This window comes from Bombina bombina, chromosome 6 (genome assembly GCF_027579735.1).
Source record: "Bombina bombina isolate aBomBom1 chromosome 6, aBomBom1.pri, whole genome shotgun sequence".
Taxonomy (NCBI): Eukaryota; Metazoa; Chordata; class Amphibia; order Anura; family Bombinatoridae; genus Bombina; species Bombina bombina.
The window spans coordinates 798,712,896-798,732,638 of record NC_069504.1 but is presented as its reverse complement, the minus strand read 5'-3'; the positions used below and the strand labels follow the sequence as shown (position 1 = coordinate 798,732,638).

Genomic DNA, 19,743 nt, shown 5'->3' with positions numbered 1-19,743 from the left:
ACGCAGATCAAAAAGAGTCCCTTAAATAACCCCTTCTCGCTCCAAAAGATAAAACATGTCATCAAAAACTTAAAACCTCTTAAAGCTCCCGGGCCTGATGGGTATACAGCAATCTTTTATAAAACTTACATTCAGGAATTATCACCGCTACTGCTCAGTTTCTTTAACCTAGCAAACTCCTAAGGTGCTTTTATCAAAGAGTTCCTCGAGGCGACCATAATTACCATCCCTAAACTGGATAAAGACCCTACGCTTTGCACAAATTACAGACCGATCTCTCTGACTCAACTCGGACATTAAAAAAATGCTTGCAAACAGAATTTCTAATCTTTTGCAAGGCCTCATAGATCCCGATCAGGTGGGTTTCATCCCGGGTAGGGAGGGCCCAGATAATACAAGGAGATTGTTAAAAATCCTCACAGAATCTAACAGATTAAATAGGCCCATGGCAGTAATTTCCCTCGACGCTGAGAAGGCATTGGACCGGGTCCGATGAGAGTACTTGTGGCAGGTCTTGGGTGCCTTTCAATTCCCGGAAAGAATGATCCTGGCCATCAAAGCACTCTACTACCACCCCTCAACGGTCAGAGGACTGGGATTCAACTCTACCCCCTTCCCCATCACTAACGGGACACGGCAGGGGTGCCCCCTCTCTCCGCTGTTATTTGCGTTGGCACTAGAGCCTTTGGCAGCCCAAATCAGAAAAGATAATACACTTGAGGGAACTATACATGGAACGACCCATAAGGTGGCACCTTTTGCGGACAACACCACAGTCTTTTCCTCTAAACCCCTACAAACCATACCCAGACTTTTAGAGACCCTAGAGAAGTTCGGTAGTCTGTCCCACTTTAATCTCAACCAACATAAAACAGAGGTCTTCCTGAGGGGTTTCCCAGATGAAGTGGCCAAGGATAACCAAGATAAATATAAGTTTGTCATTAAGACCTCCCATTTCACACACTTAGGTGTTAAACTATCATATGATATTCCAACAGTGGCTAAAATTAATTATCAACCTCTTCTGTCAGAACTTAGATCCCTAAAACATGACCGATATCATGGCTAAGTAGAGTAGCAGCCATCAAAATGAGCATTCTCCCCAAGTTAACTTATTTATTTAGGTGCCTCCCGATCCGGGTACCCAAACGCACCATACTTCAGTTCCAAAGTGAAATTACTTGATATATATGGCAGGGCAAGCCCCCTAGAATAGCGCACAAGAGAACATGGGGGGGGCAGCCTCCCCATCCATAACCAGATATTTTGAGGCGGCGATGTTCACGCATATTTCACAATGGGGCGTCAAAGACTTCAACAGTAAGTGGAGATCTTTGGAACAAGCCTCGCTTCCCTATCAAATCTCTTTAGAAGATCTTATATGGACCCCTCCACATTGCAGACGGACCTTGGCAATAGATAACATTATCATAAAAGAATGCCTGGCCACATGGGAACAGCTTAGGCACTATAAACACATAGCACCCCACCCCTCCCCTATCACCTCTATTTCTGGACTTCTGACGGGACTACCAGACTCGCATGCAACCACATGGACAAGACTGGGTATAGTGAGAGTTGCAGATATGTGGTCACCAACGCAATCAGACTAATTTATTACCCTAGATCAGCTCAGAGCCATAGCTCAAATCCCACCCTACCTAACCTTCGAACACACCAAAGTAACAAGCTTACTTTCTAGCTGGGGGTTTCGTCCCTCTTCAAACCGGCAACTTACACTAGGGGAAACTAGGTGGAAGCAGGGGAACAGACTGGGGAAACCCATGTCCGTCTATTATAATTTAATGGATGGCGCTGTTCCAGATGATAAAGCCTCTTACATTTTAAAATGGGAACAAAAACTCAATGTATCCATATCTAGTGACGATTGGCAGCGTACGTTCACACTCACAAAGCAAGCCTTACATTGTATCACCATTTTCGAGACGTACTTTAAAATCCTCACCCACTGGTACTACGTCCCAACTAGATTAGCCAAAATATTCCCCTAATCCACACCCCTATGCTGGAGGAAATGTGGTCGGATAGGCGACATGACCCACATATGGTGGAGTTGCCCCAAGATCAAGCCAATCTGGAGCGCTTGTTTCTCCCTTCTAGACGGTTTAGGGATAACATTACCTAGAACTCCGGAAATAGCCTTACTCCATATAGGTACTTGTAGGCTGCCAAAGTATCAGTGATATTTAAGTATCTATCTGTTCTCTGCAGTTAAGTTCTCAATAGCTAGATCCTGGAAAACATCAAATCCCCCGCCATGGTCTGACATAATCGGGCTCATGGCGTATATGTACTCAATGGAGAAGAATATCTTCTTTTCCGTTGGAAAAGTAGACCTTTTTGAACTAATATGGGCTGAGTGGAAATCCAAGTACGACACCCAATGGTTCCCGCGCATAGATGTATAGTGTTCTCCACAACCAGATTTGAGGGTAATTCCCCCCCCCCCTGTTCCTACCCGACAGGAATGGTAATACAATCACCCTTTCCACCCCGCGAGTATCCTACTCAGACTGCTAGAAGATTTCTATTGGTTTTTCCCGACCTACCCCACTTCCCTTATCTTAACTCCCCCCCCTCTGTTTACCCACCCCCACCTGTAACATTTATATATGTTTTCTCACATTCTGATACAGTAGTTTTATTTTTCTGTTTATGTTCCTGAATATAACTTTGAAGTATTGTGATAAAGGCAATGATCTAGCCCAGATGCGGGTTACATTGCCATTGTCTCTCTTTTTTATTTTTCATATCCTTTCACTAAGCTTATGTAACGTATGGAGCACCGTTGGGTGCAATGTTACGTATTTATTATGAAAATCAAATAAAATATTTAAATAAAGAAATCTAATATTAAACATTATTAAAAATTACTAAATTGCCAAAAAAAAATAAAAGCTGTTACAAAAAATAAAAAAACACAAAATTACGAAAAAATACAAACCACATTATCAAAAATATAAAAGAATTACACCTCATCTAATAGCCCTATCAAAAAAAAAAAAAAAACCTAGCCTACAATAAACTACCAATGGCCCTTAAAAGGGCCTTTTGTGGGGCACTGCGCCAAAGAAATCAGCTCTTTTACCTGTAAAAAAAAAATACAAACAACCCCCAACAGTAAAACCCACCACCCAACCAACCAACCCCCCAAATAAAAAAACAGTTCTCATCCTATTGGCTGTTCCAATCATTGATTGGAACAGCCAATAGGATGAGAGTTCAATCCTATTGGCTGATTGGAACCTTTCAGCCAATAGAAATGCAAGGAACACCATCTTGGATGACGTCACTTGCATTGAAGTTCCAGTTTACGGCGGAGAACGTATGAAGAGGAGCTCCGCGCCGGATGTCTTCAGGATGGACCCGCTGTGCCCCGGATGGATGAAGATAGAAGATGCCGTCTGGAGGAAGACTTCTTGCCGCCTGGATGAGAACTTCGCCGGCTGGATGTAGATGGAAGAGGCCGCCCGAATGAAGACTTCTTGTCGGCTGGATCCTTCAAGCGGGACTTCAATAACTGTAAGTGGATCGTCGGGGGTTAGTGTTAGGTTTATTTAAGGGTTTTTTGGGTGGGTTTTATTTTTAGATTAGGATCTGGGCATGTAAAAGAGCTAAATGCCCTTTTAAGGGCAATGCCCATACAAATGCCCTTTTCAGGGCAATGGGGAGCTTAGGTCATTTTAGATTTTTGGGTTTTACTGTTGGGGGTGTTTTTATTTTTTTTTACAGGTAAAAGAGCTGATTTCTTTGAGGAAATGCCCCACAAAAGCCCCTTTTAAGGGTCATTGGTAGTTTATTGTAGGCTAGGTTTTTTATTTTTATTTTGGGGGGGCTTTTTTATTTTGATCGGGCTATTAGATTAGGTGTAATTCTGTTTTATTTTTGATAATGTGGTTTGTTTGTTTTCGTAATTTAGTGTTTAGTTTAGTGACAGGGTATAAATAAAGTTGGTTAAAAGCCGAATAGATGTGAGATCGATGACTGTTAACAACAGTCCGATGCTCATCTCCCCGTACTTGGTGCGCGTCTTTTTGCCGTCTTTTTTTATATATATATATATATATATGGAGATCGTATTCAGGTCCGCGGCCGCAATGTTAGGCTAGCGTATTGGTGCCGGCGAATGCAGCATAGTTGAGGCTTTGATAAATATCCCCCATAGAATATAATTTTAAACAACTTTCTAATTTACTTCTATTATCTAATTTGCTTCATCATCTTGATATCCTTTGTTGAAGGAGCAGCAAAGCACTACTGGGAGCTAGTTAATGCATTAGGTGAACAAATAACAACATGAGGCGTTTATGTGCAGCTGCCAATCAGCAGCTCCTAAGCCTATCTAGGTATCCTTTACAACAAAGGATACCAAGAAAACAAAACAAATAAAGCAATAGACGTAAATTGGAAAGCTGTTTAAAATTGCATTCTCTATCTGAATCATGAAAGAAAAAAAAATTGTGTTTCATGTCCCTTTAAAGTAGTTCTGGGTTTATGCATTTTCTAGAGTAACCTAATGTAGATTATGATGAAATTCTTGATTTACATATTCATGCACACTTTTCCCATTTCAATTACTGTTTTCCATTTGGAATTACGTGTTAACTTCTCTCCAATCACTGGAATGTCTTGTAGATCTTATCAATTTGCAGCAGGTAAATAGCAGGTTATTTTTAGTATATTTGTTGCTATATTTAGCTATAATTAGGATTCATGACATCAGTTTTCAGGAAATGGGCCACTTTCCCACCGGCTCAATAATGTTTACCTATTTTATTTTTTCCTTTCTTTTACCTGTCATGCCATTTTATATTATTATCAGAGAGGAAGCTATTACAGTGTGTGGATAGCATGAATGCAGTATGGGTAATCAACAGAGGAAAAAACATGCAATTATAACAAGATGCTAAGTTTAACTGCCGTTCATTCACTCAAGAGCATATGAAAATAGCAAGGTGATTTGGACAAATAAAACATGCAAGAATGTACTATGCAAGAACTGAGATACCCCCATATTGTATGTATCAGGATACATGCAAAGTTCATCAATCAGAGTCCGACGATTTTATTGTAGACCTTATGTTTCTATGGTCGTGTGAGAGCACACCTCCTGATTTTTATGAGAATTAATGAAGACACATCTTGGCCATTTAAAGATATTCTAGCCTAGATTACAAGTGGTGTGCTAACGTTTGTGCGCAAGCGATATCAGAATATCCCGGGCGCGTTAAAGAAAAGTGCAACCCTTTTTTTTTTCTTTCATGATTCAGATACAATTTTAAATAACTTTCCCATTTATATCCATTATCTTATTTGTTTTGTTCTCTTTGTATCTTTTGTTTAAAAGTATACCTAGGTAGGCTCAGAAGCTGTTGATTGGTGGTGAGTGCCCCGGCCATTGGGATATAAAGGTGCCATTTAGCTTATATCTAGTCCATAATAAAGGCGCAAGATATGGAGGATTCTGATATGTTAGAGTCCTCCAAGTTTCTGTCAGTCCCATCGTTCAAAATGGAGACGACCAGATCGATTCTGCCCCTATTTCAAGAGGGACAATTTATGACGACAATAGACCTGAAGGATGCTTACCTTCACGTACCGATCCACAAGGACAACTTCAAGTTCCTAAGATTCGCATTTCTGGACCAACACTACCAGTTTGTGGCCCTACCATTCGGTCTGGCGACTGCCCCAAGAGTGTTTACAAAGGTTCTGGGAGCACTGCTTGCAGTTGAGAGAGCCAGAGGTATTGCAGTGGCTCCTTATCTGGACGATATCCTGGTCCAGACTCCATCCTGCAGTCTCGAGGAGGATCACTCGAGGGCTCTTCTTCTTCTCCTTTGATCTCATGGATGGAAGATAAACGAAGGAAAGAGTTCTCTGGTCCCCAGCAACAGGGTGGAATTTCTGGGTACGATAATAGATTCCATATCCTTGAAGATATTCTTGACAGATCAGAGACGTTCCAGGATTGCGTCCAACTGTCTTGCCCTTCAGACCTCCTCAAGGACATCTGTGGCCAGGTGTATGGAGGTGATTGGGCTCATAGTATCCAGCATAGATGTCATTCCATTCGCCAGGTTCCATCTCAGACCTCTTCAGTTATGCATGTTTCGACAGTGGAATGGCGATCACTCAGATCTATCCCAACAGATATCTCTGGACATCCGAACGAGGGAATCCCTCTCTTGGTGGATCCATCCGGGACAACTGTCCAAGGGGACATCCTTCCTGAGACCATCCTGGGAGATTGTGACCATGGACACAATTCTATCAGGATGGGGAGCTGTTTGGGGTGCCAGAAAGGCACAGGGCAGGTGGACTCGAGAGGAGTTGAGTCTACCGATAAATATTCTGGAACTCCGGGCGATATTCAACGCTCTGAGGGCTTTGCCCCCCCTGGAGTTCATAAGGTTCCAGTCGGACAACATTACCTCTGTGGCTTACATAAACCATCAGGGGGGAACAAGAAGCTCCCTAGCCATGAGGGAGGTATCTTGGATTCTGGAATGGGCAGAGAACTACAATTGTTCGCTCTCAGCGATCCACATTCGGGGTGTGAACAACTGGAAAGCGGATTTTCTCAGCAGACAATTGTTTCATCCAGGAATGGTCTCTCCATCCTGAGGTGTTTGTGGGGATGTCATCATCTCCTCCATGGAGGTTACCCTGTCACAGAGATCTGCTGGTTCAGGGTCCCCTTCTACACCAAAATCGCAATTCTCTGAGGCTGACTGTGTGGAGGTTGAACACCTAGTCTTAGCCAAGAGAGGATTTTTGGAGAGAGTGCTTAATACTCTCATTCAAGCCAGGAAGTCGGTCACTCGACTCATCTACCATAAGGTGTAGAGTACCTACTTGTCCTGGTGTGAGGAACGTGGATACCCCTGGCACAAGGTTAGGGTATCCAGGATTCTGGCCTTTCTCCAGGATGGACTGAATAAGGGTCTTGCTGCCAGTTCCTTAAGGGGTCAGATTTCGGTCTTATCTGTACTGTTGCACAAGAAGCTAGCAGAGCTTCCTGATATTCAATCCTTTGTTCAGGCTCTGTCTAGGATCAGACCTGTCTTTCGAAATTCTGCTCCTCCTTGGAGCTTAAATTTGGTTCTTAAGATTTTGCAGAGGGCTCCATTTGAGCCTATGCATGCGCTTGACATTAGACTTCTTTCCTGGAATGTCCTATTCCTACTGGCTATTGCATCAGCTCGCAGAGTTTGAGTTAGCGGCCTTGCAATGTGAGCCTCCTTACCTTGTTTTTCACGCTGATAAGGCTGTTCGCACTGGATTGGGTTTTCTTCCCAAGGTTGTGTCGAATCGTAACATCAATCAGGAAAATAGTAGTGTCTTCCTTGTGTCCTAATCCTTCTCCATCAAAGGAAAGGTTGCTTCTTAATTTGGACGTGGTTCGGGCCTTGAAGTTTTATCTTCAGGTCACGAAGGAATTCAGACAGACTTCGTCTTTATTTGTTGTGTATTCAGGGAAGCGCAGGGGTCAGAGGGCCTCTTCCACTTCACTGTCTTTTTGTTTGAGGAGCATTATCCGTCTGGCCTATGAGACAGCGGGACATAAGCCTCCTCAGAGGATTATGGGTCACTCAACTAGGGCTGTGGCCTCTACTTAGGCCTTTAAGAACGAGGCTTCTATGGAGCAGATTTGTATGGCAGAGGGCTTCTTCCACTTCACTGCCTTTTTGTTTGAGGAGCATTATCCGTCTGGCCTATGAGACAGCGGGACATAAGCCTCCTCAGAAGATTATGGCTCACTCAACTATGGCTGTGGCCTCTTCTTGGGCCTTTAAGAACGAGGCTTCTATGGAGCAGATTTGTAAGGCGGCGACTTGGTCTTCCTTACAAATTTTATGTTTTTGTTTCGGCATAAGCAGCTTTTGGGAGAAAGGTTCTGCAGGCTGTGGTGCCCTCAGTTTAGGGTCCGCCTCCTTTTACCCTCCCGTTTTTTTCATTCAGTGTCCTCTAGAGCTTGGGTATTTGTTCCCACAAGTAATGAATGAAGCAGTGGACTCTCTTCCCATTAAGATGGAAAACATAAATTATGCTTACCTGATTATTTCATTTCCATCTGTGGGAAGATAGTCCACTGCTCCCGCCCGTTTCTCCGGTGGGCGGACCTAAATTACACTTCTGGCACCGTTTATACCCTGATATTTCTCCTATCATTCCTTGTTCCCTCGGCAGAATGACTGGGGGATGAGGGGAGTGGGTGAGGTATTTAAGCCTTAGGCTGGGGTGTCTTTGCCTCCTCCTGGTGGCCAGATTCTTAATTCCCACAAGTAATGAATGAAGCAGTGGACTCTCCTCCCACAGATGGAAATTAAATTATCAGGTAAGCATAATTTATGTTTTAATGATTAATATAAAGAATACAATTTTTAACAACTTTCCAATTTACTTCTATTATCTAATTTACTTAATTATCTTGGTATCCTTTTGTTGAAGAAGCAGGAATGCACTAATGGGAGCTAGCTGAACCAATAACACGAGGCATGTATGTGCAGCCATCAATCAGCAGCTTTTGAGCCTACCTAGGTATCATTTTTACATAAGGATACCAAGAGAGCAAAACAAATTAAAAATCAAAGTACATTGTAAAGTTGTTTAAAATCACATGCTTCATGAAAGAAAACATTTGGATTTTATATCCCTTTTTAATAATGAATTGGATTAAAGCTTGTTGAATGATCATTGTTTTTACCTGTCTTTGGTATTACCGTAATATGAGCCTATAATATATGAAGTCTGGGAAGTAAGCTCCCCTCTATTTAGTGAAAGAGGGATGTGAGATGCAACAGAAGCTGCTGTTCACATAGTTCAAAGAATTTCCACTTAATCAGTTTGGGTCCTGGAATTTACCTATTTTTAGGCTTTAGATGCCTTCTGAAACCTCTAGAGATGTGATCGTCTCTTCTAGCATCTGTCCTATCTGGTTTAAATAGGGAGGCGAGACGAGTCTAGGTGTCTGTACCTAGTGTCTAGTGCACTTCTTCCTGCCTATCCAGATAGAAGTTATATGGAAATATTATTGAAACAGTTAAGCTATTGCTGGTGTGTCTTCAGCCTGTGATGGAGTGTTGTTGGAAGTGTGAAGTGAATGGACATAAATGTTATGTTTCCATTTTTTTAGTGCTCTAAAGTTTTAAACATATTGATTATTTTATTTAATATGTTTGTTTTCTACACATTTTATAGATTCTGAAATTTGGTAATGCTAGTTGTAAAGGGCAATCTGTTCCTTTATGCCTAGTAGATAAGGTGAAAACCTGAGCTATTTTAATGACAGCGTAGGATAAGCTGAAAGTTTTTGGTAAGATCAGTGTAAACTGTGTGCAATGATAATTTAATGTTTATGACAGTCTAGTATGCTTGAATGCAGGTTTTTTATTTAACCAAAAATATTAAAGAGGCAAGAACCCATTTTATTTTAGACAGAGCATGCAAATTTAATCAACTTTGCATTTTATTTCTATTATTTAAGTTGCTTCATTCTCTTGGAATCCTTATTTGAAATGCATACCTAGGTAGGCTCAGGAGCAGCAGTGCATTACTGGGAGCTAGTTGCTGATTGGTGGCAGCACATTAAAGGGACAGTATACACTCATTTTCATATAACTGCATGTAATAGACACTACTGTAAAGAATAAGATGCACAGATACTGATATAAAAATCCAGTATAAAACTGTTTAAAAACTTACTTAGAAAAGGTAGCTGGAAAGCCCACTGCAAGTGGGAAATAAGACACTCCCCCCTCCCCCTTCTTTTGCATATGAAAAGACCCTTTACACAAATAGGAGCAAGCTGGAGAAGGTAGCTGACGGTATTCACATAAAACTTTGGGGCTTGGTTAGGAGTCTGAAAATCAGAGCAATGTTATTTAAAAATAAGCAAAACTAAACATTTTTTTTTTTTTTAAAAACTTCATGGGCTATATAAATAGATCATCTACAAAACATTTATGCAAAGAAAAAATGAGTGTATAATGTCCCTTTAAGCATGCACAAGCACTTTAACACAAACAGCCATGAAATAATAATCAAAACTGTGTTTTTCAACACATACAAGATGTAGAATTTGAAATTGTCTCCATACAAGGTATGGTGTGTATTTGTGTGGCCCAAATTAATTTGAAAAGCATTCGATAAATTACTTCTTATGGAGTTTTTCATTTTTTTTAGATTGGGTTTGAATTTGAAAAGCCAGCACCTTTGCAAAAGAATTCAACTTGATTGTAATTATATGTTAGGGGTTTGACACATATTTACAGTTGAGCTCAGGATTCGCAAAGTATTGCCACGTCTGTCCAGGACATGCCACGTGAGCCAATCAGAAGTAGCCTCCAATCACACATTGTGTCCTAATCAGTAGAGATGTGCATTTGGGTTCCTTTTGGAGGATCCAAATACAGAAGTAGGCGGCCGCTCTTGCCTTTCAGATCTTTTTGTAGCCAAATTGATTCATATGCTAGTGTGGTGATCTTTCACTAAAATCAATCCGGCTACGAAAAGATCCGAACTGCCGCTTACGTCCGCTTTCGGATCATTTGTGAGGATCTGCTCTGTAATTACGCAAGAGTACACCTGGTGTATAAACACATAATTAGATACAAATTTATTTATGTTTATTAGATTAGAGTGCCCCTCTAACAAACAAAAATGTAGTTATGTTTATAAAAAATAATAATGGATCAGTTGTTTTTATCGTCCTTTACTTTCTATACTGGACTGGCTCTTTACCTTTATGTCAGAGTGATCCTATACATGGTTAAGGGTAACCCATTTATGATTGATAGGAGCTTTAACTTTTGTTGTTTTACTGAATACAGGTGTGTGATGATCACTGGGATGTGGATTCTCCGCTTGCTCAAGTTGTTTGTCAAGAATCAGGATGTGGGACACCAAACACTACATGGATACTGGAATCCGCCCCTCGGGATCTTCTCAGTGCCATTGAGGGGATAATCTGTACAGGTACTGCCCTATTGTATATTGAATTATTCTTCTCTTTGCTTGTTGTTAACTCACCAGTATTTCTCTAATGAATATTTAAATGTCATCTGTAAGCTTTTTGTATTTACTTACCTAAAGTTAAAATAGGTGTTCTTAAAAAAATAAATAAAAAAAATGCAAATAAATAATAAACCATAAATATAAATATATATATATATATAAAAAATATATATATAGCCAAAAAACTTAAGTTTAAGTTATTAATGGTAAAAGGCAAGGAAATTCCCTGGGTGCTTTGCATGGCATCATCAATTACATCACTGATTACATCTCACATGACTTTGTTGATGACATCATCAATTACATCACCAATTACACAATTGATGATATCAGCAGTGACCCCCCATGACATTATCCTACAGATCAAAGAAATTATATATTTTTTTAAGTCATCAATGACATCACTAGTGACTTTATCATGGCATCAGTAGTGACATAATCTTCAAAATCATCTTACACAAAGAATCAACGATGATATCACTAGTAACATTATCTATACCATCATCAATGCCATCAGTAGTGACATTACCCATAATATTATCATACACCTAGAAATTATAATTTCTAAATCATCAACAACATCACTAGTGACATCAATAAAGACAACCCATCACATTATTCTTCAAATCAGAAAGATTTTCTAAAAGTATTTCCGACTAACATCTACCACAACACACAGCAATTTCTTTCTGCCTTTTTAACCCTATTTTCCTCACCCCAGCCCATATCCTCACCTGTACACACAGGCATCTCCTCATTCCTCCATCTCATTTCCTTTCCCTCACATACAGCTTTACCTTCTTTGTTGCCCCTTCTGTCAACCACGTCTACATCACACTAGCACTTCATGACTCTCAATTACCTAAATATGTACCTGTAATCTGTGGCCCTACCCTTCCCACACTGGTCTATTTTAACCCCCCTCCTTCCTTTTCTCATATGGAGTTCTTCTTATCATTTCCATTAATCAAGCTGTCTTTCTCACCCCCTTATCTTTCTTTCTTATGCACATCAGTCTTCTCATCCTTTACCTTTTATTGCCCTCATTTCTCAGGCACACGCAGCCTCTTCTGTCCTCTTTATTTTCCTTCTACAAATCCCTTGCTTAGTTTTCTCAGGCACACTCTACCTCTTACAGCAAGTTTCTCCTTGAGGATAGTTTGTCGTTTTAAAGAACCCATGGATAAGAAAATAGAAACTCTGTTAAGAAAGATGTTTCAACATAGGGATATTTGTTTCAACGGGCAGTGGCTGTTGCTGCGGTTGCTGGAGCGGCTACCTACTGGTGCGACTCCTTATCTGAGTTGATCGAGGTGGAGGGTCGCCTCGACGTGATCCAAGAAATAATCAAGGCCTTAAGGGTGGCTAGTTCTTTTATTTGTGACGCAAATATGCAAATTATTCGCCTGAATGCCAAGGCTTCAGGTTTTTCTGTTCAAGCCCCTAGGGCACTCTGGCTGAAGTCCTGCTCTGCGGACATGACTACGAAGTCAAGACTTCTTTCCCTCCCATTTAAGGGAAAGATTCTATTTGGTCCAGGCCTGGACTCAATTATCTACACGGTTACTGGAAGCAAAGGTGCCTTTTTACCGCAGGATAAGAAGAACATACCTAAGGGACAAGGTCCTAATTTTTGTTCCTTTCGTTAGGATAAATCCCAACGTCAGCAGCCCTCAGCAAAGCCAGAGCAATCCAAGGGAGCTTGGAAGCCGGTTTAGCTTTTGGATTAAATCCAAGCAGAACAAGAAGCCCGCTGAGATAAAGTCGGCATGAAGGGGCGGCCCCCGATCTGGCTCTGGATCTTGTAGGGGGCAGACTGTCACTCTTTTCGGAAGCTTGGTTTGGGGACATGCAAGACCCGTGGGTCTTGGAGGTCATCACTCAGGAATACAGGATAGGTTTCAAATCTCATCCACCAGGGGCAGATTCCTCTTATCAAACCTGTCTTCAAGGCCAGAAAAGAGAGAGGCCTTTCTTGGGTGCGTGAGGGATCTCTTCTTCCTGGGAGTCATTGTCACGGTACCTCTTGCAGAAAGGAGGTCTGGGATACTACTCAAACCTTTTTGTGGTCCCAAAGAAGGAGGGAACTTTCCGCCCAATTCTGGACCTAAAGTGCTTAAACAAATTCCTATCTGTCCACTCGTTCAAGATGGAGACAATAAGGTCCATCCTTCCCATAGTTCAGGAAGGACAGTTCATGACCACGATAGATCTTAAGGATGATTACCTTCCCATTCCAATACACAAGGAACACACATTCCTGAACCAGCACTTCCAGTTTATTGCACTTCCGTTTGCTCTAGCTACTGCTCCAAGAGTTTTTACGAAAGTTCTAGGGGCTCTGCTTGCAGTGGCCAGAACCAGAAGTATAGCAGTAGTGCCATACTTGGACGATATTGTGGTTCAAGCACCATCCTGTCGTCTGGCAGCAGACCATTCAAAAGCTCTTCTATTTCTTCTTCGATCTCATGGATGGAAGATAAACTTAGAAAATAGTTTTCTTATTCCCAATACCAGGGTGGAATTCCTGGGTACTATAATAGATTCCATATCCATGAGGATATTCCTTACAGACCAGAGACGTTACAAGCTAACTTCCGCTTGTCTTGCCCTCCAGACCTCCTTAAGGCCCTCTGTGGCTCGGTGTATGGGGGTGAGTGGTCTCATGGTGTCCAGCATGGACATCATTCCTTTTTCCAGATTCCATCTCAGCCCACTTCAGCTGTGCATGCTGAGACAGTGGAATGGCGATCATTCGGATCTGTCTCAACAGATTTCTTTGGAGAACTGGTCGAGAGAATCACTCTCCTGGTTGCTCTGTCCAGCTCACCTGTCCCAAGGGACATCCTTCTTGAGACCATCCTGGGAGATTGTGACTATGGACGCAAGTCTCTCAGGATGGGGAGCTGTTTGGGATGCCAGGAAGGCACAGGGCCTATGGACTAGAGAAAAATCCTTCCTCCAGATCAACATTTTGGAACTTTGAGCGATCTTCAATGCTCTGAAGGCTTGGCCTCTTCTGGGTTTGTCCCAGTTTATCAGATTCCAATCAGACAACATGAACTCGTGGCTTACATCAACCATCAGGGGGGAACGAGGAGCTCCCTGGCAATGAGGGAAGTATTTATGATTCTGGAGTGGGTGGAGGCCCACAACTGCTTGCTGTTAGCCATCCACATTCCAGGTGTGGACAACTCCAAAGCGGATTTCCTCAGCAGACAATCCATTCATCCGGGGGCATGGTCTCTCCATCCCGAGGTGTTTGCGGAGATTTGCAAAAGATGGGGAACGCCGGAGATAGATCTCATGGTGTCCCAGCTCAATTCCAAGCTACCCTGATGTGGGTTGTGGTCTAGAGATCCTCAGGCGGAGTTCATAGATGCATTAGCAGTGCCTTGAAGGTTCAATCTAATTTAAATTTTTCCACACTTACCACTTCTCCCTTGCGTAGTGGCCCGCATCAAGCAGGAGCAAGCATCAGTGATACTGATTGCTCCATCGTGGCCAAGAAGGATGTGGTTCGCGGACCTGGTGGGGATGTCCTCATCTCCTCTGTGAAAGTTACCTTGTCGCAGGGATCTGCTGGAACAAGGTCCTTTTGTTCATCAAAATCTAGATTCTCTGAGGCTGACTGCGTGGAGATTGAACGCTTAGTCTTAGCCAAGAGAGGTTTCTCTGAGAACATTATTAAAACTCTCATTCAGGCTCCTAAGCCTGTTACTCGTCGCATCTATCATAAGGTGTGGAGAGCTTACTTATTCTGGTGTAAAGAGCATGGTTTTGCCTGGTATAAGGTCAAGGCTGCCAGGATTCTTTCCTTTCTCCAGGAGGGCCTGGAGAAGGGCCTTTCTGCCAGTTCCCTGAGGGGACAGATTTTGTCCCTTTCTGTTTTGCTGCACTGATCAGGATCAGACCTGTGTTCAGATCTAACGCTCCACCTTTGAGTTTGAATCTTGTTCTTAAGTTTTTGCAATGGGCTTCGTGTGAGCCTATGCATTCGGTTGACATTAAATTGTTGTCCTGGAAGGTTCTTTTTCTATTGGCTATTGCAACCGCAGCAGAGTTTCTGAAATGGCTGCCTTGCAATGTGAGCCTCTTTATCTGGTGTTCCACACTGATAAGGCTGTCCTACGTATCCGCTTGGGTTTTCTTCCTAAGGTGGTGTCTGATCGCAACATCAATCAGGAGATTGTGGTTCCTTCCTTGTGTCCTAATCCTCCTCCTTCGAAGGAACGTTTACTTCATAATTTGGATGTGGTTCGAGCTTTGAAGTTTTATCTTCAAGCTACTAAGGATTTTAGACAAACTTCTTCTTTGTTTGTTATCTACTCTAGAAAGCGTAAGGGTCTGAAGGCTTCTTCGACTTCCTTGTCTTTTTGGTTGAGGAGTATTATACGCTTAGCTTATGGGTCAACGGGACTTAGACCTCCTCAGAGCATTATGGCTCATTCCACTAAAGCGGTGGCTTCCTCTTGGGCCTTTAAGAACGAGGCCTCTATGGATCAGATTTGTAAGTCGGCTACCTGGTCCTCCTTACATACTTTTTCAAAATTCTACAAATTTTACGTTTTTACTTTGGCTGAAGCTGCTTTTGGGAGAAAGGTTTTGCAGGCGGTGGTGCCCTCAGATTAGGGTCTGCATTTCTTTTACCCCTCCCATTATCACTCAGTGTCCTCTAGAGCTTGGGTATAGTTTTCCCAACAGTAAGGAATGATACCGTGGACTCTCCTCATATTAAGAAGGAAAACATAAATTATGCTTACCTGATAATTTAATTTCCTTCTGTATGAGGAGAGTACACGGCCCCCGTCCGAATGCTCTGATGGGCTGACTAAAATTTATTTTCTCTTCCGGCACCATTTATACCCTGATATTTCTCCTACTGTTCCTTGTTCCCTTGGCAGAATGACTGGGATATGAGGGAAGTGGGAGGAGTGGGGAGAGTATTTAAGCCTTTGGCTGGGGTGTCTTTGCCTCCTCCTGGTGGCCAGGTTCAGTATTTCCCAACAGTAAGGAATGATGCTGTGTGGACTCTCCTCATACAGAAGGAAATTAAATTATCAAGTAAGCATAATTTATGTTTTTTCTTTGCGTAAATGTTTTGTAGATGATCCATTTATATAGCCGATCTGGTAGTGTTTTTATAAAAATGTATAGTTTTGCCTATTTTTTTAAGAACATTGTGCTGATTTTCAGACTCCTAAACAAGCCCCACAGTGTCAGATGTATACATTAATTTACAGACTCCTGCAGGCTCCTGTTTATGTAATCTGTCTTTACAAATGCAGGGGAGGTGGGGAGTGTCTGATATTTTTGTTTACCCCCTTTCAGTGGGTGTCCCAGACTACCTCATCAAAAATGCTAAACTAGGTACTTTTAAGTAAGTTTTTTTTACTGGATTTTTAGATCAGTATCTGTGCACATTCTTCTTGATACTAGTGTCTATTACATACAGTAATAGAGAAATAGATTGGAATAAATGTGATAACAATGTGAATTAAATAAACAAAACCAAAAGTTCATAAGTAAGGATATATCCGTGTCCTCTGGATAGAGTTCCCCACTTGCTTGCGTTCCTCAGTGAGATTCCATAGAAAAGGAAACAAAAAATTGCAACATAGTGTAATGCAGTAACTGCTCGTGAAGGAATAATTCTAATGTAACAAATGACTACTCACATTAGTTGGAGCTTGCAACTAAGCTCAAGGAGATGCGCACTCCCACTTTATACTGGTGGGAAAACAGTACACTAGGCAAATCTTAGAAAAAAATATTTAATAAAACAAGAATATATAAAAGCGTCACAAAAGGCCTCTACAACACCAACATAATAGGATAAAAGAGCAATGTTGACATAACAAATACTCTAATAGAGCAAGTCCTGCAGGGAGGTGAGTGGACCAGCAGATAAATGGCAGCTGAAACCACTACCTCACGATCACAAGAACCAAGCGCTCCTTCCCCAGGTGTCCTGGCCTATGTAAAGACGCAATAAAAAAAGTCAGTTCTGACAGTTCCGTTCCGACGTACGTTTCGCTGGTATGCTTTATCAAGGAATGAAAGTGCGCGTGTCCGTAGGTACTTTTAAGTCTCTGATTGATGACTCTTTAGCTAGTTTGAAGTTGTATCCACCATTTTGGAAATTGCCATTTGTTAAAAGTTCTTATTCGTTATCCAATGTTCATATGTCATAAGTCCCTTTTACATTGTTGTCTTTCTTGTTATTATTGATATATACATAATCATATAAGTTAAGGCAAAAACACATGTTTAAGCTATCTATCAATTTGTATTATGTGATTTAAACCATATCACTGTAACGTTATAAATGATCTATTTTTAAAGCAATATAAAAACAAGTAAACTTATTATATTAACCTCTGCAATTGATGTTGACTATATGTACAGATGTTAACATTTTAACCCCTAATATATGAAATATTTTTCACATATACGTATATTTTACTCCCATCACTATTTAAATATGTTTTGGAGACTAATAGCATATTTACAATCTTAAGTTTAGTTTACAAAGGCTCCTATTTAGTATTTTAGAATGTTCGTTATATTTGGGGACGGTCCTACCTCTATGTTATAATATCTGTTGATTCTGATTTAAAAAATGTTTCTCCTAAATATCAATACATTATTTTATCTATGTGTTTAACTTTATACTATCGTATTTATTTATAATTTTTGATATATCAGGGGCTTATTCCTAAAACAAGTACTAAACAAACATGTGAATGGTATATTTTGAAATAATTATATACCTGTATACTGGTGTGCACAGAAATCACAATCACTATGACTGTTAATATAGATGTCTTTCACAAAAAGTGATGAATTTCGAAATCTTTGTTAAGTCTGTTGGGTATGAAGCTATCCATAATGTGGATCCACTTCATCTCCAACTGACCCAACCTATTTTGAATATCACCTCCTCTCCAGTTCTGTTCCAATTTTCTAATGCCCAAAAATTCTAAATCACTAACATTTCTATTATGTTTTTTATCAAAATGGGCTGATACGGTGTGGTTACAATATCCCTTTTCAATGTTATAGATATGTTCGCTCATTCTGGTTTTCAAAAATCTAGAGGTACGCCTTATATAGATTAGATTGCATGAACAGCGTAAAATATAGATTACATTTCTACTATTACAGGTAATGAATTGATCTATATTGTACTCCCTTTTGCGATCTGCAGAATAAAATTTGTTACATAATTTGGGAGTTTTTTTCATAAATTTACAAGCATTGCAGAATGGACATTTCCTAAATCCCATTTGGGATGGTAACAACCAATTTTTATTGGCTCTGTTATTGTCTATTTCTTTAGTACATTGGGAAAGCTGTAATTTAAGATTGGGAACTTTCCTAAAGATTATGTTGGGTCCATCCCCTAGAAATTCATTTATAGCTGAATCTCTTGAGAGAATACCCCATTGTTTTTTTTAATGTTCCTCAGTTCTCCACTTTGAGTACTGTGATGAAAAATTAACCTATTCGCCAGATTGTCATCTGTAGTTCTATTGTTTTTAATTTTATACTTTAGTAAATCAGATCTATCCATATTAGTTACCTCTTCAATTTTTTTCATCCAAAAATTCATTAGAATAATTTTTTTCCAAAAAACGTTTTTTTAAAACTTGTAACTGGACCTTGTATACTTCTTTCTCTTTACAGTTGCATCTTAATCGAACAAACTGACCTTTGGGGATGTTTTTTAGCCAATGTTTCTGATGACAACTATTGAGACTTATATAGTTGTTAACATCAATACTTTTAAAATAGTTTTTGGATTTTAATATATCATTTTCAATATAAATTTCAAGGTCCAAAAATTCAAGCTTGGTTTTACTGTAATTCCAAGTTAGGGCTACTTTGAATTTTTTCAGATATTCCATAAACTGCAACAATTGAATTTCACTTCCTGACCATATTAGGAAGAGATCGTCTATATAGCAAATGGGATTTAGGAAATGTCAATTCTGCAATGCTTGTAAATTTATGAAAAAAACTCCCAAATTATGTAACAAATTTTATTCTGCAGATCACAAAAGGGAGTACAATATAGATCAATTCATTACCTGTAATAGTAGAAATGTAATCTATATTTTACGCTGTTCATGCAATCTAATCTATATAAGGCGTACCTCTAGATTTTTGAAAACCAGAATGAGCGAACATATCTATAACATTGAAAAGGGATATTGTAACCACACCGTATCGGCCCATTTTGATAAAAAACATAATAGAAATGTTAGTGATTTAGAATTTTTGGGCATTAGAAAATTGGAACAGAACTGGAGAGGAGGTGATATTCAAAATAGGTTGGGTCAGTTGGAGATGAAGTGGATCCACATTATGGATAGCTTCATACCCAACGGACTTAACAAAGATTTCGAAATTCATCACTTTTTGTGAAAGACATCTATATTAACAGTCATAGTGATTGTGATTTCTGTGCACACCAGTATACAGGTATATAATTATTTCAAAATATACCATTCACATGTTTGTTTAGTACTTGTTTTAGGAATAAGCCCCTGATATATCAAAAATTATAAATAAATACGATAGTATAAAGTTAAACACACAGATAAAATAATGTATTGATATTTAGGAGAAACATTTTTTAAATCAGAATCAACAGATATTATAACATAGAGGTAGGACCGTCCCCAAATATAACGAACA

At 40.2% G+C, this 19,743-nt stretch overlaps 1 protein-coding gene across 2 annotated transcripts in view; it reads left to right on the top strand.

Annotated features, from left to right (window-relative positions):
• The window catches only part of LOC128663675 (scavenger receptor cysteine-rich type 1 protein M130), a 200,299-nt gene that overhangs the window by 111,717 nt on the left and 68,839 nt on the right, over nucleotides 1-19,743 (top strand). For both annotated transcript variants that reach the window (XM_053718117.1, XM_053718118.1), the window contains exon 3: nucleotides 10,857-11,001. In XM_053718117.1, the coding sequence (XP_053574092.1) occupies nucleotides 10,857-11,001 (145 nt within the window). The remainder of the gene's footprint in view (nucleotides 1-10,856; nucleotides 11,002-19,743) is intronic.